The sequence below is a fragment of the Parasteatoda tepidariorum genome, chromosome 10, assembly GCF_982258835.1.
Source record: "Parasteatoda tepidariorum strain Cologne lab strain chromosome 10, Ptep-v5.0, whole genome shotgun sequence".
NCBI lineage: Eukaryota > Metazoa > Arthropoda > Arachnida > Araneae > Theridiidae > Parasteatoda > Parasteatoda tepidariorum.
The window spans coordinates 86,593,785-86,612,705 of record NC_141764.1 but is presented as its reverse complement, the minus strand read 5'-3'; the positions used below and the strand labels follow the sequence as shown (position 1 = coordinate 86,612,705).

The window sequence follows — 18,921 nt, the reverse complement described above, 5'->3', positions numbered from 1 at the left end:
TATCGGATTTTCACTTACTATAACTCAATCTTAATGGTGTGAGAACCTTAACCTTACCTTGAATATGTGAAATTAATATTGGACTTGATATTTTAAATTAAGAAATCAGACACGAAAACGTACTTTCTCTGAATTAAAATACATTTTTTCCAAGATCGATTTAGGTTTTTCACCCTTAAAATATTAGAAGTTATCAGAAGTGCAAAATACGGTCCCAATAATGTAGGCGAAAGAGCGGTCGAAAGTTTAGATCTCTTATTGTTAATTTTACGTTTTGCATATTTTACCATATCTTGCGAAATCATTGACTTACTGTCAATGGAAAAATATTAGTTTTAAAGTGTTTAGCACCTGTTATATTAGTTTAAAAGTATTTGGTAGTGCTTTCTTAGGGATAAAAAAAATGAAACAAAATTTTAATGAGAAATAACAGTGAGTCTATGGAAGCTCATGGGACTTCATGCATTGTTCGCTATTATGAAAGAGTTGCAAGAATGAGAGGTCATACTAAAAACGTAGACTGAAAATAGAAATTGAAAAATTATACTGTGTCACTCTACAAATTTCTCTATATATTGTGCTTATTTGCTATTAGTCACCATCTAACACATCTTCTATTTTAATATTGCAGATTTTGAAAATTATGTATGAAATGCGTGTTCGAAATCCAACCCAAAATTCAGTGGGTTCAAAGGTCATCAAAAGGAGGTAAACACAGACGTGCCAATTTACCAAACTAACAATCATCAGTAGTAAGAAATACAACACAGACATATACAGTTGGCGTTTGCGAAATTCAAATTAGCTCAAATTTAAGATGTAAGTACAGCGAGCAAAAAATAAATGACCACCCGGAATAACTTTTTATCTAATGATCGGATCATCACATTCTATGACTCAATCGTAATGGTAATTAATTTGTCTATGCCCTGTTAAGGTTGGGTATAGAAAAAATGAAAAAGTTGCAAAAAAATAACAATTTAGAAAAGAGAAAAACTAAAAAAATAATGGCCGGGTGAAACATAGTTAGTTGTACATTTTACGAAGTTTGGCTAACCCAGAAGAATAGCAATTTTTCTTCTTCAAAAAACAGTTCTAGAAGATACCAAGTATATTTAAAGCACGTACCCTTTTTTTTATCCATAAAAAGATATCCAGTCCTGGATCGGAGATGAGTTTAGGATGAAACAAACAAAAACTTTTTGGTTAGGGAAAAAGAAATCAGTCCAGTTCTTTTTTGAAAAAAAATCACTATTGTTTTATTGGAGGAAAAACAAACTAGACGAATCATTATGTTGAGGCACTACATCATTTTAGGAATGGCTCATGCCAAGGATGTGGAACTAGTGATGACTGGAACAGGAGTGAAAACGGACTGTGGGGGATTTCCATCCCTGACGGTAGTTGGTCAGCGGATCATCCTTTAAAAAAACTGGAGATTTTATCAGGAGAGTTCTTTAGTAGGCACTAAAAACCGATTTATCAGGAAAATTCTTTATGAAGCATTAATCCAATTTGTCAGGAAAATTCTTTATGAAACATTAATCCAATTTGTCAGGAAAAGGAAAATTCTTTATGAAACATTAATCCAATTTGTCAGGAAAAGGAAAATTCTTTATTAAACATTAATCCAATTTGTCAAGAAAAGGAAAATTCTTTAGTAAGCAATTCATCAGAGGCAATGAAAAAAAGGACAGCATGGCTATCGGTGAGTTATTTCCAGCGAACGAATCCCAACATCAAAAGAAGATGGCGCAGAGAGGCCATCCTTCGAAAAAAAAGCTTCTCCACCTTAGGGAGGTGGGAGCAAAAAATGTTAAAAACTCCGTTAAGCGGAGTGCAGCAACTTATATGACATCAATTTATCGAAAGCTAATCGTCTTTCGCGCTCATCCTTTTTATAAGATACAAAAACTTAAAATTGAAGTTGTAGTGCATGTTGTAAAAGTTAAAGTTAAATTACCTAAAAATCACGAGTTGAGATGAAAAAATGATTATGCGTTAAAAGTTACGGTTGAGAAACACAACAAACACGCGGAGATGAAAGAATGCCGACGACCAGTGGAATTCTCAGAAAAAAAAAGGGTGGAAACTTCTCGAAATAAAGGGGCTCTTTTAAGGAGCTGGTAAGGAATTTTAGGGGGAGAATGTCCAAAATGCGCTACCGCTTAAGGGGCTAAAGAAAGATGATGAAATAAAAGAATGTATTACAAAATTAAAAGAATTAGTATTATTGATTAAAAAAAACAGGATATTTATAAATTAGGCTGTGACCTAATGTCACATTATACCCCCCACTGCAGAAAAAAATTTTGAAGAAAATTTTTTTTTTTTTTTTTTTTTTTTGCCAAAAAATATTAATCCAAAAAAATTTATAAATGAAATTAAGTTCTAACAGCCTGCAACTCCAGTTCACCACTACTCCACTTACAAATAGTCAGATGTTTACATAACAATCTATATCAAAACTTCGGATAGTAAGAGTCTGAAATGAGAAAAGCTGTGCCTCAAACATAAGACATACAAAGAATTAGTAACACATAACAACACATACATATAAGCAGCTTTACATGGCTGCATCTTGATTAGTGAAAAGGCAAACAATGTTAATTGTTTGATAAATGGACGAAAAAAAACACAAAACAATCTTAATTGTTTGCTAAATGAAAACAAACATTTTGACACAGAATCGTCAACACATGTACTATCAATTAAACTTAAACAACATATGCCTTGATGCATGTGAATGCCTATAAGTGCAATAACACCCGTATAAAAATTCAGGCTACATGAAGTAGACTGAGAAAATCTTCCTCAAATCAAATAACATTAAGGAGGTAAAATGGATAATTGATTATTCAAAAAAAAATCTCACTTAGTAATAGTGGAAAAGCAAATGTTTTGAGGTAAAGGACATTAACTCAAATTATTCCTTGTAAGAAGGAATTGAAAAGAAATTGATTTGTTTGCTGGAATTTATTATGAACAAAAAATTGAAAAATTGCAAACAAACGAAAAAAATCAGGCTACCATTGTAGACTGACAATACTCCGAGCTTAAACGAAAAACTTTGTACAACATTTTGTACATCAATCCATTAAGTGAATTTTGAGAAAAAAATTGAAACCAATCAAACAAGATTGATAAGTAGTAATCCGAGTTAAAACGACAAAAAAATTTTTAGTACACATCAAACTGTATACCTGAAACAAATCAAAGTCATTAGTGAGAGCAATAAGTGCATTAACATTATTAATTTTAGACTTGAAAAAAAATTTAAAAAAATTGCAATTAAATTTACTAGTTGTAACAGGAAAAGCCTAGGCAAAACATTAAACTTAACAAAAACTGCAAGGAATTTTAACACTTAAAAAAACAACAAATTGACTCACAGAACTTTGACCAAAAAAAACTGCTAAAAACAAAACAAACACAAAAACAAGGCCTTGACACATTGCTTACAAAAAGCATTACCTAACAAAAATTGCTGAACAATATACAATTAATGAACTCAGCATCAACAATTTTGTATGAAACAACATAACACAAAACAATAAAAAAATCATAACAACCGTTGTGACACCTTGAGATGTACAATGAGGTGTACTTGTATACATTACTAATGCAAAGAGAATTCACACTCTGCAAAAATCCAAAAAAAAAATTGTATGTAATAATAGTGACTTATGACATACTAGAAAAGGAAAAAAAAATATACTGTACAGAACTACAGGGTCGAAAAACAAAAAAAATTGGCATTCGATAATCAGACGTCATTAATTAATTACAATTATGTGTTTACGTAATTTAAAAAAATACAAATATTAACATGAAATATTTGTTAAAAAAATTGCAATCAGTTAGACATGAACCACCACAAACACGAACCCATAGTTATAAGTTTGTAGAGTCGCATAAAGGAGGGCACTGCTCATCATCCACCATACAAACCATATCACAATTTGAATACCTCACTCAATTAAAAAAATGTTAGAATTATTGAGAAAATTAGTTACAAGAACTGTATATCAAAAAAATTAACCAAAAAAATCACTGGTATTGCCTGACAAGTACTACAGGATCCCGATGTTCCGCGGATATGACGGCCAGCATCATATACACCGATACCCAAATAACACCCATCACACATAACAATGTTACATTCAAACAAATTTATTTAGAAAAAATTATTTACTTCTTAAATTGTAAGGACAAGCCTTAGGGAGAGTGATATCCTTATCAATTACACTAGGGGAGGTATCCAAAGAGGGATGAAAAAGCAAATTTTGCCTCCTATGAGGACATAGACGTAAGCGGTCTATATGAACAGTTAGTTTAGGTGCCTTTGTATTGTCCAACAGTTGGATTACATAATCCACATCATTAAATTTTGACAAAATAGTAAACGGACCATCAAATTTAGGTTTAAACACATTAGTATGTTTTAAATAGACAATATCACCAATATTTAGTGATCTCAATTTTGCTTTCGCACCTTGTCTCGAATTTTGTTTGACTTGAGCTCGTTCAGAATTATGGTAAGCATTTTCATATGCAATATTGAGCTCATTTAAGGTCTCCAATAAATAGTGAGATTTATCCAAATGTATTGGTTCAACACTAGTTTCAAAACAATCAAAAATTAAGGCCAAATTACGACCAAAATGAAGTAAGTTAGGGGTGAATTTGGTTGAAGAGTGAATTGAACCATTGTATATATTTTGGTGAATTAATAAGCTGGTTGCAAATGACACACCTTTCTCATGTAAAGTTAAAACAGAAGACTTAATAGCTTGATTAATGCGTTCACTCATTCCATTACTTTGAGGATGAGCAGCACTGCTATGGGCTAATTTTATGCCTAACTTTTTATTGATTAATTCAAAAACCTCAGCTTTAAACTGAGTGCCTAGATCTGTTAATAGGTATAGCATTCTACCATACTGAGTAATATAATTCATTAAATGTTTAGAAACAGTCTCAGTGGTTAAATTGACTAGTTGGTTTAAAATTAAATGTCTAGAGAAATGATCTATGAAAGTTAAAATATATCCACAATTCTTAATGGGTCCTACAATGTCCATTGAGACAAATTGTCCAGGCCTCTGAGGTAGCCACATTGATTTTAAAGGAGCAGGCTTGCTCGCAGACTGTTTATGTTTAATACATAATTCACAAGACTTAACATAATTACAGGTATCACTGTAACAACTTTTCCAAAAATATCTTTTAGACACAAGCTCATACGTCTTTTGAATACCAGAATGGGAAACATGACAGATATTTAACACTTTAGATTTTAATGAATTTGGAACTACAATTCTGTGTTTATGAGGAAAAACCTCAGTGGCATACATTAATATACCATCATTTAAAAAGAAATGTTCAGTCTTAGATTGATTAATTAACGTGGGATTGTTTAAAAGAGAAATAATTTCCTGAATATTTTGATCTTTATATTGTTCCGATTTAAATGTGTCTAAAGAAATTTCAAGAGGGGAGTCATTATTAGTTAAAGCATGAATTACATGGTCTTCATTTATATCAATGAAAGGTAAAATTAGTTCAGATTCATTACTATTTAAAGCAGGTTGACAAAAATTAGGATCAGGAGAACGACTAAACCAGTCGGCTAACACATTCTCATGACCAGGTATATGTATAAACTCAAAAGTATATTCACTCAAAGCAAGCAACCAACGTGTGATAATATCAGCAGGTGATGTAACCTTGCGATAATGTTTTAGGGGTTTACTATCACTCAGAATTGTAAAATTTCTATTATAGAGGTAAGATTTAAATGCTGTAACACCCTTAAAAATTGCATATAGCTCCAATTTGATGGCGGGATAGTTTTTCTCAGACTTGGACAAAGCCTTACTAAAAAAAGAGACAGGGCGAAGAGATCCTTCATGCTCCTGCATCAAAACTGCTGAAATGCCTAATTTGCTCGCATCAGTATTTAGGAAAAACGGTTTACTGAAATCTGGTAATTGAACAAAAGGTTTCGAAAAAAATGCATTCTGTAATGCATCAAATGCCCGCTGTTGTTCGTCACTCCATTTAAATTTAGATTGCTTTGTAGCAACTTTAGTCAACACAGCAATTAATTGGGCGAAATTTGGAATTAAATGGCGATAAAAGCCACACACACCTATAAACTTCTTAACCTGTTTGGCATTACGAGGGGTAGCAAATGAAGTAATTTTGGCTATATTGGATGAAGTAGGGGTTATACACTTATGGGAAATTACAAAACCGAGATATTCAACAGAATCTTTAAAGAAAGAACATTTATTAGGAGCTAAAGTTAAGTTATATTTAGTTAAAATTTTAAGTAACGCTGATATTCTATTAGTCATTTCTTCAAAGGAATTTGCTCCGATTAGGAAATCGTCTTGATAAGCATGTATACCTTTAATACCCTCAGTATTTAATTCCTCAATAATTAGGTCTACTAAAGCCTGGAAAGTACTCGCTGCCGTTTTGAGGCCAAAAACGAGTCGTCTATTAGCGAAGGATCCAAAAGGAGTAGTGAAAGTTAGTATGTCCTGTAGGTGTTCAGGAAGCATAACCTGCCTATAGGCTTCTCGAATATCACACTTAGTGAAAAATTTATAAGCAGAAATTTCATTAATTATCGTGCTTATTTTAGGCAAAGGGTAAGTGGAGCTTTCTACCACTGCATTAAGTAATCTTAAGTCCAAAGCTAAACGATACTTAGGTTTTCCTTGACTATTCTCTGAGTTTTTCTTTTTGACTAAAACTAGTGGAGCAGCCCAATGGCTAACATGCCTATGAATAATCCCGGCTTCCACTAATTCATCTAATTCTTGTTTAATGTCATCCCTTAAAGCATATGGAATTTCAAATGGTAAGGTTTTTATTGCATTGTCATTTTTCAATGTTAAAGAGGGAACCACACGATCAGTACATCCTAAAGTTTTTATGGTTTTAGAAAATGCAGCAAAATTTTCCAATAAAATGTTTTGAAGAATTAATTTTTGATCAGTGTCTAAATGTTCTAAATCAAAATCAGTAGATTTTAGTTCATCTTTTCTTAAATTTAAAATATCCTGAGAAGCAGTAATTAAATTACACTGTTCTAGATTAGTACAATCATTTAAATCTACATTATTACCATTATTACTATTTTGGACAACAAAATTACAAATAATATAACCTATATTCAAGCCTTTATTTAAATGAACAGTGTTATCAGAATTATTTTGGATTATTGTATTAAACATATTATTGTCAACAACATTAAGAGAAGGATGAATATTAATTTTTGAATTATAAGTAGGTGTGAAATACACTTCTTTATTTGTTTGATTAGCAAAAGAATTAATCCTTAAATGGGCAATGGCAGTCTCGCCTGGCTCAATTGTGAGTTTATTTTTTAAAACTACATCAATCTGTTCATTATTGGTATGATTAGAAGCTAACTTATCAAAATTATTTAAAGGAATACAAAAATTACTAAATTGCACCAACTCGTCTTGGAATTGAATAAGAACATTATGTGTTCTTAGAAAATCAAAACCTAGAATTCCCTGAAAAGTATCACTCTTAATATCTGCAATAAAAAATTGATGTCGAAAAAAATTATTATGGATTTTAAAGGAAATTTCAGCACACGCCGAAAATTGAAGCTGAGAATTAACTGTTCTTATTTGGACTTTTCTTGATAAGAATTTTACTTTATTATGAGCCCTAATTGCATTGAAAGTATCTAATGTCAATAATGAGACTGACGACCCACTATCGAGTAGAAAATTTACATTAACATTTTTAAAGCTAGAAGCAATTGTAGGAAGATTAATTTCATGTGAAACAATATTTATGTGTTCAGTATTTTCTTTATATTTACAGTTAGTCAAAAACTCCCTAATAGTAACATTTGAATTATACATAGATTCTGACATAAACTCATTTATATCAAAGATTTTGGATGGTTTGGTGGATGAGAAGACAGGGCCATCCCCTACTGCCTCCTGCGAGAGTTTAAAGGATTGTTACCTCTATAATTAGTATTATTATTAACCCTCGGTCTAAATTGTTCATTTTGACTAGGAATCGGTGGTGGTGGATACTGCGGTGCAGTGAACCTGGGAGAAACCATGGGGAACTGTGGCGGAAAAGAATGCATCGCCAATGGCCCGAATGAATTTTGTCTTAAATGTCTGAGATACGTTCGACACACACTCATGATATGCCCAGACCTATTACAGAAAACACAGTGAAGGTTTGGAGTTGGTCGAGGTTGTTCATGTCCAACCCGATCCTGGTTCTGTACAGGGTGAAGTAAAAGGGGACATAATTTAGTGCTGTGGGGTTTCGAACATATATTACAATTAGACTGCATAGTCTCAATTTTTGTTGTCAACATTTCGAGTTGTTTTGAAATTAAGGTGAGCTGATCAGGTGCAGCAGAAGCACACTGAGTCACCGCATGAGCTGCGACTAAAGGAGTAGCCGATCCAGCTAATGATTGTTGAATTGTCACAATATGATTGGCCCTTTTGACCATCTCGCGGTAATCTTGTATTCCCTCAATGAGAATAGTCTCCTTAAGGTGCAAAGGGATTGCAGATAAGAACTGCATGGCTTTTATCCGAGACAAAGCAGTTTGGTCATTTATAAAGTTATATGCCTTATGGGCAAGAGAATCTATCCTATATTCTAAATTTTTGATAGTTTCAGAGGGCAAAAGGCTGATTGCCTGAAATTTTGCCAAGTCAGCCGAGGAAGAATCTTCTTGTTTGAAAAAATTTTGAAGCAGCTGACATGCATCCTCGAACTTTGTGACCACCCTACATTCAGGTGAATTCTGAAAAAAAGTGAGAGCAGCCCCAGACAATTTTGATTTTAATAAGTATAAAGCAGCCGGATTATCAAATTGATTTAATTTTACTAGATCTTTAATTTGGTTCAGGAACCACTCTACATTCTGAGAATTTCCAGAAAATTCTGGACTATTGAAATTGAATTTAGGGGTTTGCCTATTGGCCTCTATGTTATTTACGTTGTCAGGCATAATTATTGGATTAGAATACGTTCTATTACGGGTTTGAATTGGGGTCATCTAATGAGAAAAAAAATTTAAATAATAAAAGTATCAATTACACAGGTATTATTACTAATTGTAACCTTTTGATAACCTCATGAAAATAATATATTGAAATATAATAAATTTTAGTATCAAGAAAAACACAATTAAAAATTAGGTAACCCCTCAAATTAATCATATAACGATATACTTGCATAAACAAGAAATATCAACCATTAGAAAAAATATTGTCATTAATTATTTCAAAGTGCAAATAAATACCCAAACATTTTAAAAAACCAATCAATTGTAGTATAATATATTAGAACACTAATAATTTAGCAATATAGGAGAGTAAGACATTGGCAATACATATTAAAAATCAATTCAATAACCTTTCAACAAAATAATCAATTAAATTATTAAACATGACCTATTTCAAAAGCATACGAAGCAAAATTTTTAGTACACATAGAATTTACCAAATATTAAGTAATGATTATTATTTTAACCAATTGCTGTGAAAAAATTTTATTTTTCAAATAATTTATGTAAACATCAATTTTATAGAATAAAAGGAATCTTATTTTTAAATTGTTATATGAAAAATTATTTACCAAATCTTATCCAATTACTACTTATTATTTAATCAAAAATATTTATATTAATCATCCTAATCAAAATCGTTATTTTTAATCACTATTATAAAACAATTGTAATATTCAATTACAGAAATTATGACACATAATTATTATTATCTCAACTTAAAAATTATCTATTTGGTTATTGTATGAAACAAATTAGTAAATAACCAAAACAAGATATTAATGAACTAATCAAAACATGAAGTGTATTAAAAAAATTTTGATTACATTGCATAATTTATTATTGTTTATTTGGCTAATATCAAAAACTATTGAAATAAACAATTCATTTCCTACTCCAAACTTAAAGAAATTTATTGAAATTAAATGTATTAAACATTGAATAATAATATCTTACTTTACTCATAGTAAAAAAATTTAATTTGAAATAATACACATTCCCTGGTCAAAATAAATATAATTAAAAATTATATACACCAACCGAAAAGCGGAACGGCACCAGATGCCCTGTTAAGGTTGGGTATAGAAAAAATGAAAAAGTTGCAAAAAAATAACAATTTAGAAAAGAGAAAAACTAAAAAAATAATGGCCGGGTGAAACATAGTTAGTTGTACATTTTACGAAGTTTGGCTAACCCAGAAGAATAGCAATTCTTCTTCTTCAAAAAACAGTTCTAGAAGATACCAAGTATATTTAAAGCACGTACCCTTTTTTTTATCCATAAAAAGATATCCAGTCCTGGATCGGAGATGAGTTTAGGATGAAACAAACAAAAACTTTTTGGTTAGGGAAAAAGAAATCAGTCCAGTTCTTTTTTGAAAAAAAATCACTATTGTTTTATTGGAGGAAAAATAAACTAGACGAATCATTATGTTGAGGCACTACATCATTTTAGGAATGGCTCATGCCAAGGATGTGGAACTAGTGATGACTGGAACAGGAGTGAAAACGGACTGTGGGGGATTTCCATCCCTGACGGTAGTTGGTCAGCGGATCATCCTTTAAAAAAACTGGAGATTTTATCAGGAGAGTTCTTTAGTAGGCACTAAAAACCGATTTATCAGGAAAATTCTTTATGAAGCATTAATCCAATTTGTCAGGAAAATTCTTTATGAAACATTAATCCAATTTGTCAGGAAAAGGAAAATTCTTTATGAAACATTAATCCAATTTGTCAGGAAAAGGAAAATTCTTTATGAAACATTAATCCAATTTGTCAAGAAAAGGAAAATTCTTTAGTAAGCAATTCATCAGAGGCAATGAAAAAAAGGACAGCATGGCTATCGGTGAGTTATTTCCAGCGAACGAATCCCAACATCAAAAGAAGATGGCGCAGAGAGGCCATCCTTCGAAAAAAAAGCTTCTCCACCTTAGGGAGGTGGGAGCAAAAAATGTTAAAAACTCCGTTAAGCGGAGTGCAGCAACTTATATGACATCAATTTATCGAAAGCTAATCGTCTTTCGCGCTCATCCTTTTTATAAGATACAAAAACTTAAAATTGAAGTTGTAGTGCATGTTGTAAAAGTTAAAGTTAAATTACCTAAAAATCACGAGTTGAGATGAAAAAATGATTATGCGTTAAAAGTTACGGTTGAGAAACACAACAAACACGCGGAGATGAAAGAATGCCGACGACCAGTGGAATTCTCAGAAAAAAAAAGGGTGGAAACTTCTCGAAATAAAGGGGCTCTTTTAAGGAGCTGGTAAGGAATTTTAGGGGGAGAATGTCCAAAATGCGCTACCGCTTAAGGGGCTAAAGAAAGATGATGAAATAAAAGAATGTATTACAAAATTAAAAGAATTAGTATTATTGATTAAAAAAAACAGGATATTTATAAATTAGGCTGTGACCTAATGTCACAGTCTAGAAGAAATTTTATGTTACGAAACCAAACACAAAAAAGTACATTCTCCAAATAAATATATCTTTTTTTTTTCTGGATAAGCCGCAATCTGGGAAATATGGTCCTAATAGTTTGGCCAGGAAAGCGGTTCAAACCGGTTTTGGACCCTTTAATAGTAATTTTACTTTTTGCGTATTTCGCTATACCTCGAGAGCTTTTTAAGCGATTTGAAAAAGTTTTTTATGTACAATTATAAAATTCGTTTATCCAAAAATGATTCCATGCAAGAAATAACTTTTAGTAAATATTTATCATGTTTTTATTATTATTTTATTTAATAATAGTCGAGAAAATTTTGAATTGCAAGGTATTCAGTTTTTACCATCATTTTAAACATTGTAATTTTAAATGGAAAAAATACAAAATTTGAGCGAAATTGATTGAATAGTTCCAGAGAAATGAAATTTTAAAAATATGATTCTTTTGAAATTCAAGTCATAGAACGTGAAAATCAGATCATGATCAAAAGTTATTCAGGGTGGTCTGTTTGTTTTTGAGCACTATCCATCTCTATGACTATTTAAGTCAGGCTTACGAAATTTTGTGCAGTTACTTGATATGATAATCAACGTAATTGACATCAAGTTACAAGCTTATCACTGTAATTTTTGACATAGGGTGTTCCAAAACATATATACAGGTACATATGTATACATGTAACATGCGAGACTACAGCCTCTCTGTCAATACGCCAGATGTCGCTCTCTTTAACGGAAAGCAACGAACTTTCTCGATGTAAATGAAGAGAGTTAGTTGATGTGTAGTTTCTAAGTGAAACTGGTTGTTTATAGGAAAAACCTGAAACCTGTGTGGTTCGAACCTAAGTGGTTAGAGTCTATGTGACTCATGTTATTATTGAGGAATAAATATTATTGTTATTGTTATTGATCATATGGTTGATTGAATTAGTTGATGATAACCATCATCGCATTATGGTGTAGTTTGAAGTAACTCGGCATATATACCTGACATAATGGTGTCAGAAGAGGGATGTTGTAATTGGATAAAAGAAAATCACGAACCTGTGAGTACTATATTTTTTTTACTATTATTCTGTGTGAATTATAGAGTAAAATAAAATAATGAGCTTCTTGTCCAGATCTAGAAAGGAAGATCTGTTAAAACTAGCAGAAGAATTAGAGATTACACTTCCCCCTAATCCTAAAATTATCAATATAACACAGCTAATTACTTCCGATGCTAAATATGATGAAATATTTACGAAAAATGTGTTAGAAAATATTGTTTCGGAACGCTTGGAAAAAGCGACGGCCGAAAAAGAAAAATTAGCACAGGAAATTCAGCTTGAAAAGCTTAAAGCGGAAAATTTAAATCGGCAAAACGGAACTCCGATTCCAGCAACAGAAACATTAAAAACAAGTGACTTATATAAACTAATTAAAAGTTTTGATGCCAACGAAACCGATATCAGTACCTATTTACAATTGTTTGAGCGTCAAGCAAACAGAATAAATATAAATAAAACTGAATTCGTCACGTATTTAATGGGACTTCTCCCACTGAGCATTGTTCAAATAATTGCTCAAGAGCCTGAACAATTAACTGCAGACTATAATTTTGTTAAAACTTTGCTTCTGAAACGCTTTAAACTTTCCCCGGAGCAATTCCGTCAGAAATTTTCTTTCCATAAAAAAGAAGTAAATGTTTCTTGGCGAGATTTCGCATATCAATTAAACCACTATTTTGACGAGTGGATTAGCGGTTTGAAAATATTTGACAAGCTAAAAGAATATATGGTCGTTGACCAAGTAAGAAGAAAATTACCGTCTGATATCCGCGAACATTTATTGGATGATTTACACCAAATAACTGAATTAAGTGTATTGATTGATAAGCTTGAAACATACGAAAACGCGCGAATAATAACAACAAAAGTAGACACCTCTAATAAGAATTCAATCTTTAAAACCAAAACATTTCAAATTCAACAAAAACGAAACACACCCATCTCTTCCTTTTCTCCTGGTTTGAATAATCCGAATCAAAATAAAGATATGTCTCATATCAAATGCTATAACTGCCACAATTATGGGCATATAAGTGCAAAATGTGATCAAGTAATCAAAAAGTGTAGAAACTGTAATAAATCAGGTCATTCCAGTCATGAATGTACCGAAAGAAACGTACATTTAATTCTACCAACTCGTATTGATAAAAAAATTGTAATATTTAACAGTGAAATAAATAATTACTTAAGACGACGCTATTCTCTGCCACCTTGAGAAGTTTCTCTCGTTAGTCACTTTACATTTAAAGTGTAGAAAATGTGATTCAAATAAATCTTGAGGAAACCACAAGTTTCAAATGCTGAAAAAAAATTTCTAAAAAAATTATAGCGTAATTACGCAGTGGGTAAGTTATCCTGCAATATTTTGTTTGCATTTTAATATTTTTTCAGCAATTGGACCTTTATAATTTACTTGATCTTCCATTTCTCCCAACTTTAAAATGCTATAATCTTTGTATACAAAATAGGCGTTTCAATGTTACGCGATTTCTCCACTCTCCACACGTTTACCTTGTCCGTTACCATAGTTTCGACAAATTTTAAATTTTCACCAAGTCAGTAAAAAGTTTAAATAAGTTTGCGTATGGAAAATTATTGCAACGAAGGGTTAAATGTCAAAATGGAAGAAATCGCGTGCTTTCGTGAAGTCTTTTCTATTTAATAAAAGTATAATAGAGGTAAAAAAGAATTTGTAATAAAAAATTTCTCCCGCGGTATAGCGTTCTCTTAAGGAATGACAAAAAAAAAATAAATAAATAACATTTTGAAAAAAGTTTTTTTTTCCCTTATAAAAAGTAATATTATTTGCGAACATTCTAATGACCTTAAACATTTTTACCAAATCAAAAACTTAGTACAGTTCATATTATTTTTTTTCAGAATCGTTAAATGGTGGTTCGATATCTTCCTTGGATAAATTTGAGCCCAAACCAAGCAGATACGAATTTAATTATGCTAGTGCCAGATTTAGCTATTAAGCGTCAAATCAAAGGTAAAAATTTACGTACATTTTTTATACTACCAAACAATACTACAAGGAAAAAAAAATTCTAGCACAATCTAAGATCCCTCATTTACATTTTTTCATTTTTGAATATTAAAGCTTAGCGATATTAGAATTCTATTATCGTGAAATATCTACAAAAAATATCGTTTTTTCACAATATAGTTCAGCTAACGTTTCTAAATCATTTTTACTTACGTCAGACACGGTTCCCAGCAGATCACCGAAGTCAAGCATCACTGGCTGCGGTCAGTGTGCGGGTGGGTGACCACTTGGATCAGGCTGCGTAGGGACCGAGGGTGTGCGGTATTGGTCCTCGTAAAACTGTGCTACCGTAAAGTGCTCGACTTCGCGCGCAGGTCGTCGGGCTACCGAAGCGGGGGTGCCATCCCCTTCGCAGAGGATCAAAATTGTGATGGCATGTCTTCGGATCATTCTCCGGGATGTATCCCAGACTGTCGCCAATAGCCCATTGTGCAGCTCTAGTGCGACGTAAATTAACAACAACAACTTACGTCAATATTTCCGTTCGCCAAATGAAATTTATCTACTCACAGAATAATGCATTTTATAAAGATCATGATTGATAATACTCCTGTATTATCGTAATCAACATTTATTGCTGTTTATTATCATCATAATATCGTATTCGATCAAACTCGCAACATTGTCATTCTTGATTTAAAAAAATTTAATAATCGTTATCGTTAAAGAACTATATTGCATATTCGATATTTATTGTAAAACATGGTATTAACAATATGTCGTGAGAATAATTTTTAAAATGTCGTTATCGAAAAAAAAATCAATTTTTTTAGAATAAAGTGCCGATCTCTACTAAAGACCTTACTCGAATTACACTAAACTAGATATGCAAAACATGTAGAGTGTAATTTTTCCATTTAGTTTTAAGTTCATTTCTTTTTCCAAAATTCAATCATTAGAACCTATGAATTATTAATATTTTAAATTGAGAAAAAAAAAGTAAAATCTGATGGATTCTATTAGAGAGTGATATTTTAAATTAGTTTCTTTGATGGATGAAGCTAAAATGTGGTTATTAACAGAAAGCATATGTCTTTTAGTTCCATCTAACAAATAAACTGGTTTCATAGTGTTTTAATCCCACATTTACTTTAATTGACAAATTCAATTCTTTTCAATTCAATTCAATTCTTTTATAATAATTGGATAAGCTTTTTTTTTTCTCCCAATTGTTTATTTGCAAACCCTAAATGCGTCCTATTTGACAAAGATTCTAAACATACATAAAGAGTAGTGATTTTGAAGCATTGGGTAACGAAAAACGAAAACTTCCTTTTTTTTTTTTTCTTAACTGCTTTTTTTTATAATAAACTTAATTTAAAAACTGCATGATTTCGATTTAGACGTTTTACTAATGCTAAATGATTAATCAGAACTAAAAACAGAAGATTATCATTAATTAGAAAATTTTAAGAAAGAATTTTGTTTTTTTAGGTTAATAACTAACCAAAACTCTAACTATCATAAATAATATTTAAAAAAATTTAACAATATTAAAACTCTTTATTCAAAAATAATCCAATATAAAAAAAAATTGTTTAAAAATAACTAGAAAATTTTTGAATTGTAATATACCCTTACTTAAACTGTGCATGGAATAAGCATTTTATGAGGTATTACAATTTTTACAGCATGTTATATATACCTAACAGGAATTTTTAACCTTTTTTTTCTACTTTTTTACAAAATAATTTATAAAAAATATTCTAATTGATATATTAACTAATGAATGCACAAAATTGTTAAGATGAATATTGTAAGCACTAAGAAGAAAACATTTTTGGAAATATGTTAAAATAAAAAAGCCTAAAAGATTTAAAAATTTTGAATTTTTCTTTAAATTTTAAAAAAAATAAACAGTTTAATTATTTTTTGAAGATAAATTATTGATTATAAGTTAAATGATCAGGTAAAGCATCCACAAAATGAATAATTATACATTTATTTAAAAAAATTGTTGCAAAGGTACTGTGACCCCTTAAAATTAAACAAAAATTTGTATACATCACAATTGAAGCATTTTTTTTACCGTTATTAAGGTTTCAACAAAATAATAAAATAATTTTTCAAAATTAAACCTCTCGGATAATTATTTTTAGATGAATGAGTTTTACCCTTATGAGCAGAAATATTTTGTTTTTCTTGAATACAAGCTGAACAGACAAGGTGAGAAACATAAAAAGTGAAATTAATTTGAGCCCAAGCTTTTGACCTATTTACAATCTAAACTTTTAAGACCAGATTGCGGCCACCTCTCAAAAAATTCAGTAAAAAAAAAAATTATAAAAAGGTATGCTCTTGTGCTTCATCAGCACAAATTAGTTACCATATTTTAAGATTAACCTTTAAAACCATTAATATTGCACCTCAATAAGTGAAAATCCGATTTTAAGATCAAAAGTTATTGATGTGTTCCATTTTTATTTTGATCACTACAATTTTTTTACCACAAAAATGCAATGAATTAAATTTCAACAACAAGACAAATATTTTATTTATTTTTTTCACAAACATATCACTTTTAAATTTACAAGACATGATTCACAGTCAATACCTCACAATGATCACAAATAACGAAATAAATATGATATGCACATATATACAATAAACTTAAAAATATCCACTGTATAACAGCAAAAAGGTTTTTGAAAAAATAATGCATTTCACAACACAGCATTATGGCAGTGGTTTAACAGCAACAATGAAGCATCTAGAAAAAAATTAAAAGTATTATTACTTAAGAAAATAAGTCTTTTGAGGCATATATCATATGTTTTGTATTCATAATTAATAAAAAAAAAATGGGTCTGTTCAACTTGTCACCTTAAATTTCAAAAATTTTTTGTCAGAGATAGTGCATAGTAACATCAGATAAAAAATGTAATAGGTATACACATATTTTTTAAAAAATAATTTTTGCGAACTTACAAAGTACTTGTAGATTAGTGATTTTTATTGCTTGATGGTTGCTTTTTCTTAAGTAATAAGAAATAGCAAAATAAAGAAACAAGAAATTAGCAAAATAAAGCAATAAATAATAATAATTATAAAATAAAATCCTTTTTTTTTCTTTTCTTTTATAAAGGGTGGGAGAAGAGTAAAAAAAAGAAAGAAAAAATTGAGTTTAATTCATCATTCTTGTTAGATTGATATAGAAAAATTTGATCAATGAGAGATAAACCACCTCCTTTCTAAAACAAAAATGTCAATGACAATAGCTAAAAAATCCAATTTTCATTCTGATCTTCAAAAATTAAAAAGGTGTGAAAGTCAGAATTTAACACGTTGAAAAATATCACAAAGAGTCACTGCATCTTTTGATTTAATTTCAAACATTTTGCTTGATTCCAAAATGTAATTGAAGACAGAATTATGAATATTTAACCCTTTTATTTCTCTCAACAATTATTTGGTAATGAGCTTCTTGCAAAAAAAACTAACCTAAAACACTGATAATTAGATTTTCATAATGCTTTACCAAGGTGCACAGCCAATCTTTCAACAAAAAATAAGCACCTTTAAAGTACTTTTTAAGCGCTAAAAAATATTTAAGCACTATATACTTTATAAAAAAGCAAATTAATTTATAAAGGTTTGCATGATCATGATAAAATAACTAGTTTTTGACAAAGAATTATCTTCTTGTTCATATTAGCCACCATAAAAAGACTTTTTGGTTCACTTTCAGATGTTGGAAAATAAAGGCTGAAATTCAGCATATTTTGCAAAATGCAGCAGAGTTGCACATGAGAAAGCAAGAATCTCACTGAAACCAACTTAATATATGCACATGCAGACCCCCAAGTATTTTCTCAAACCTGTAAAATGATTGTCACTTTCATACCCTACGCTGAAATGCATTGTGTTTGAAAGAATTGTGAAAACGTTGAATAGAACAATGTGAAAACCACGCTTTTACATACTACATGGCGAACTACTGCTGTTGCTACTTCTTCTGTTGCGAAGTGTGCTACTTTTTAAAAAGTAGAGTAGTGAGAAGAGCAACAATAAAAAAAATAAAAAAAAACAGTTTGTAACATTTCCGGGCAACTACTTTTTAAGTTATCTTGGGAAAAAACAGGGTTCTAACACCCAATTTGATGGGTGCAAATCTTCATAGATCTGTAAATGGACGCAATTTAAAATGCCTCTGTGATCACGAGAATTACCCATTTAGAGTCGTGTATAACTAGTATTTAAGCTAGCCATTACGAATAGTAGATAATTCATCACTTTGGTCACACTTTCACATGCGAATGCATACTTGTGAAACATCGATGTT

At 30.7% G+C, this 18,921-nt stretch overlaps 1 protein-coding gene and 1 long non-coding RNA gene across 2 annotated transcripts in view; one reads left to right on the top strand and one right to left on the bottom strand.

The window, feature by feature from the left end:
- The first annotated feature begins 637 nt into the window (after positions 1-637).
- LOC139426225 (uncharacterized) lies at positions 638-18,617 on the top strand. Its single transcript, XR_011637450.2, has 3 exons — positions 638-819; positions 14,471-14,582; positions 18,328-18,617. It is a non-coding gene; the product is annotated as an uncharacterized LOC139426225 (long non-coding RNA).
- Positions 17,104-18,921, bottom strand: part of LOC107448615 (26S proteasome non-ATPase regulatory subunit 9) — a 34,523-nt gene continuing 32,705 nt past the window's right edge. The window contains exon 6 of the mRNA XM_016063883.3: positions 17,104-17,349. Coding sequence (XP_015919369.1) covers positions 17,316-17,349 — 34 coding nt within the window. The 3' untranslated portion in view covers positions 17,104-17,315. The remainder of the gene's footprint in view (positions 17,350-18,921) is intronic.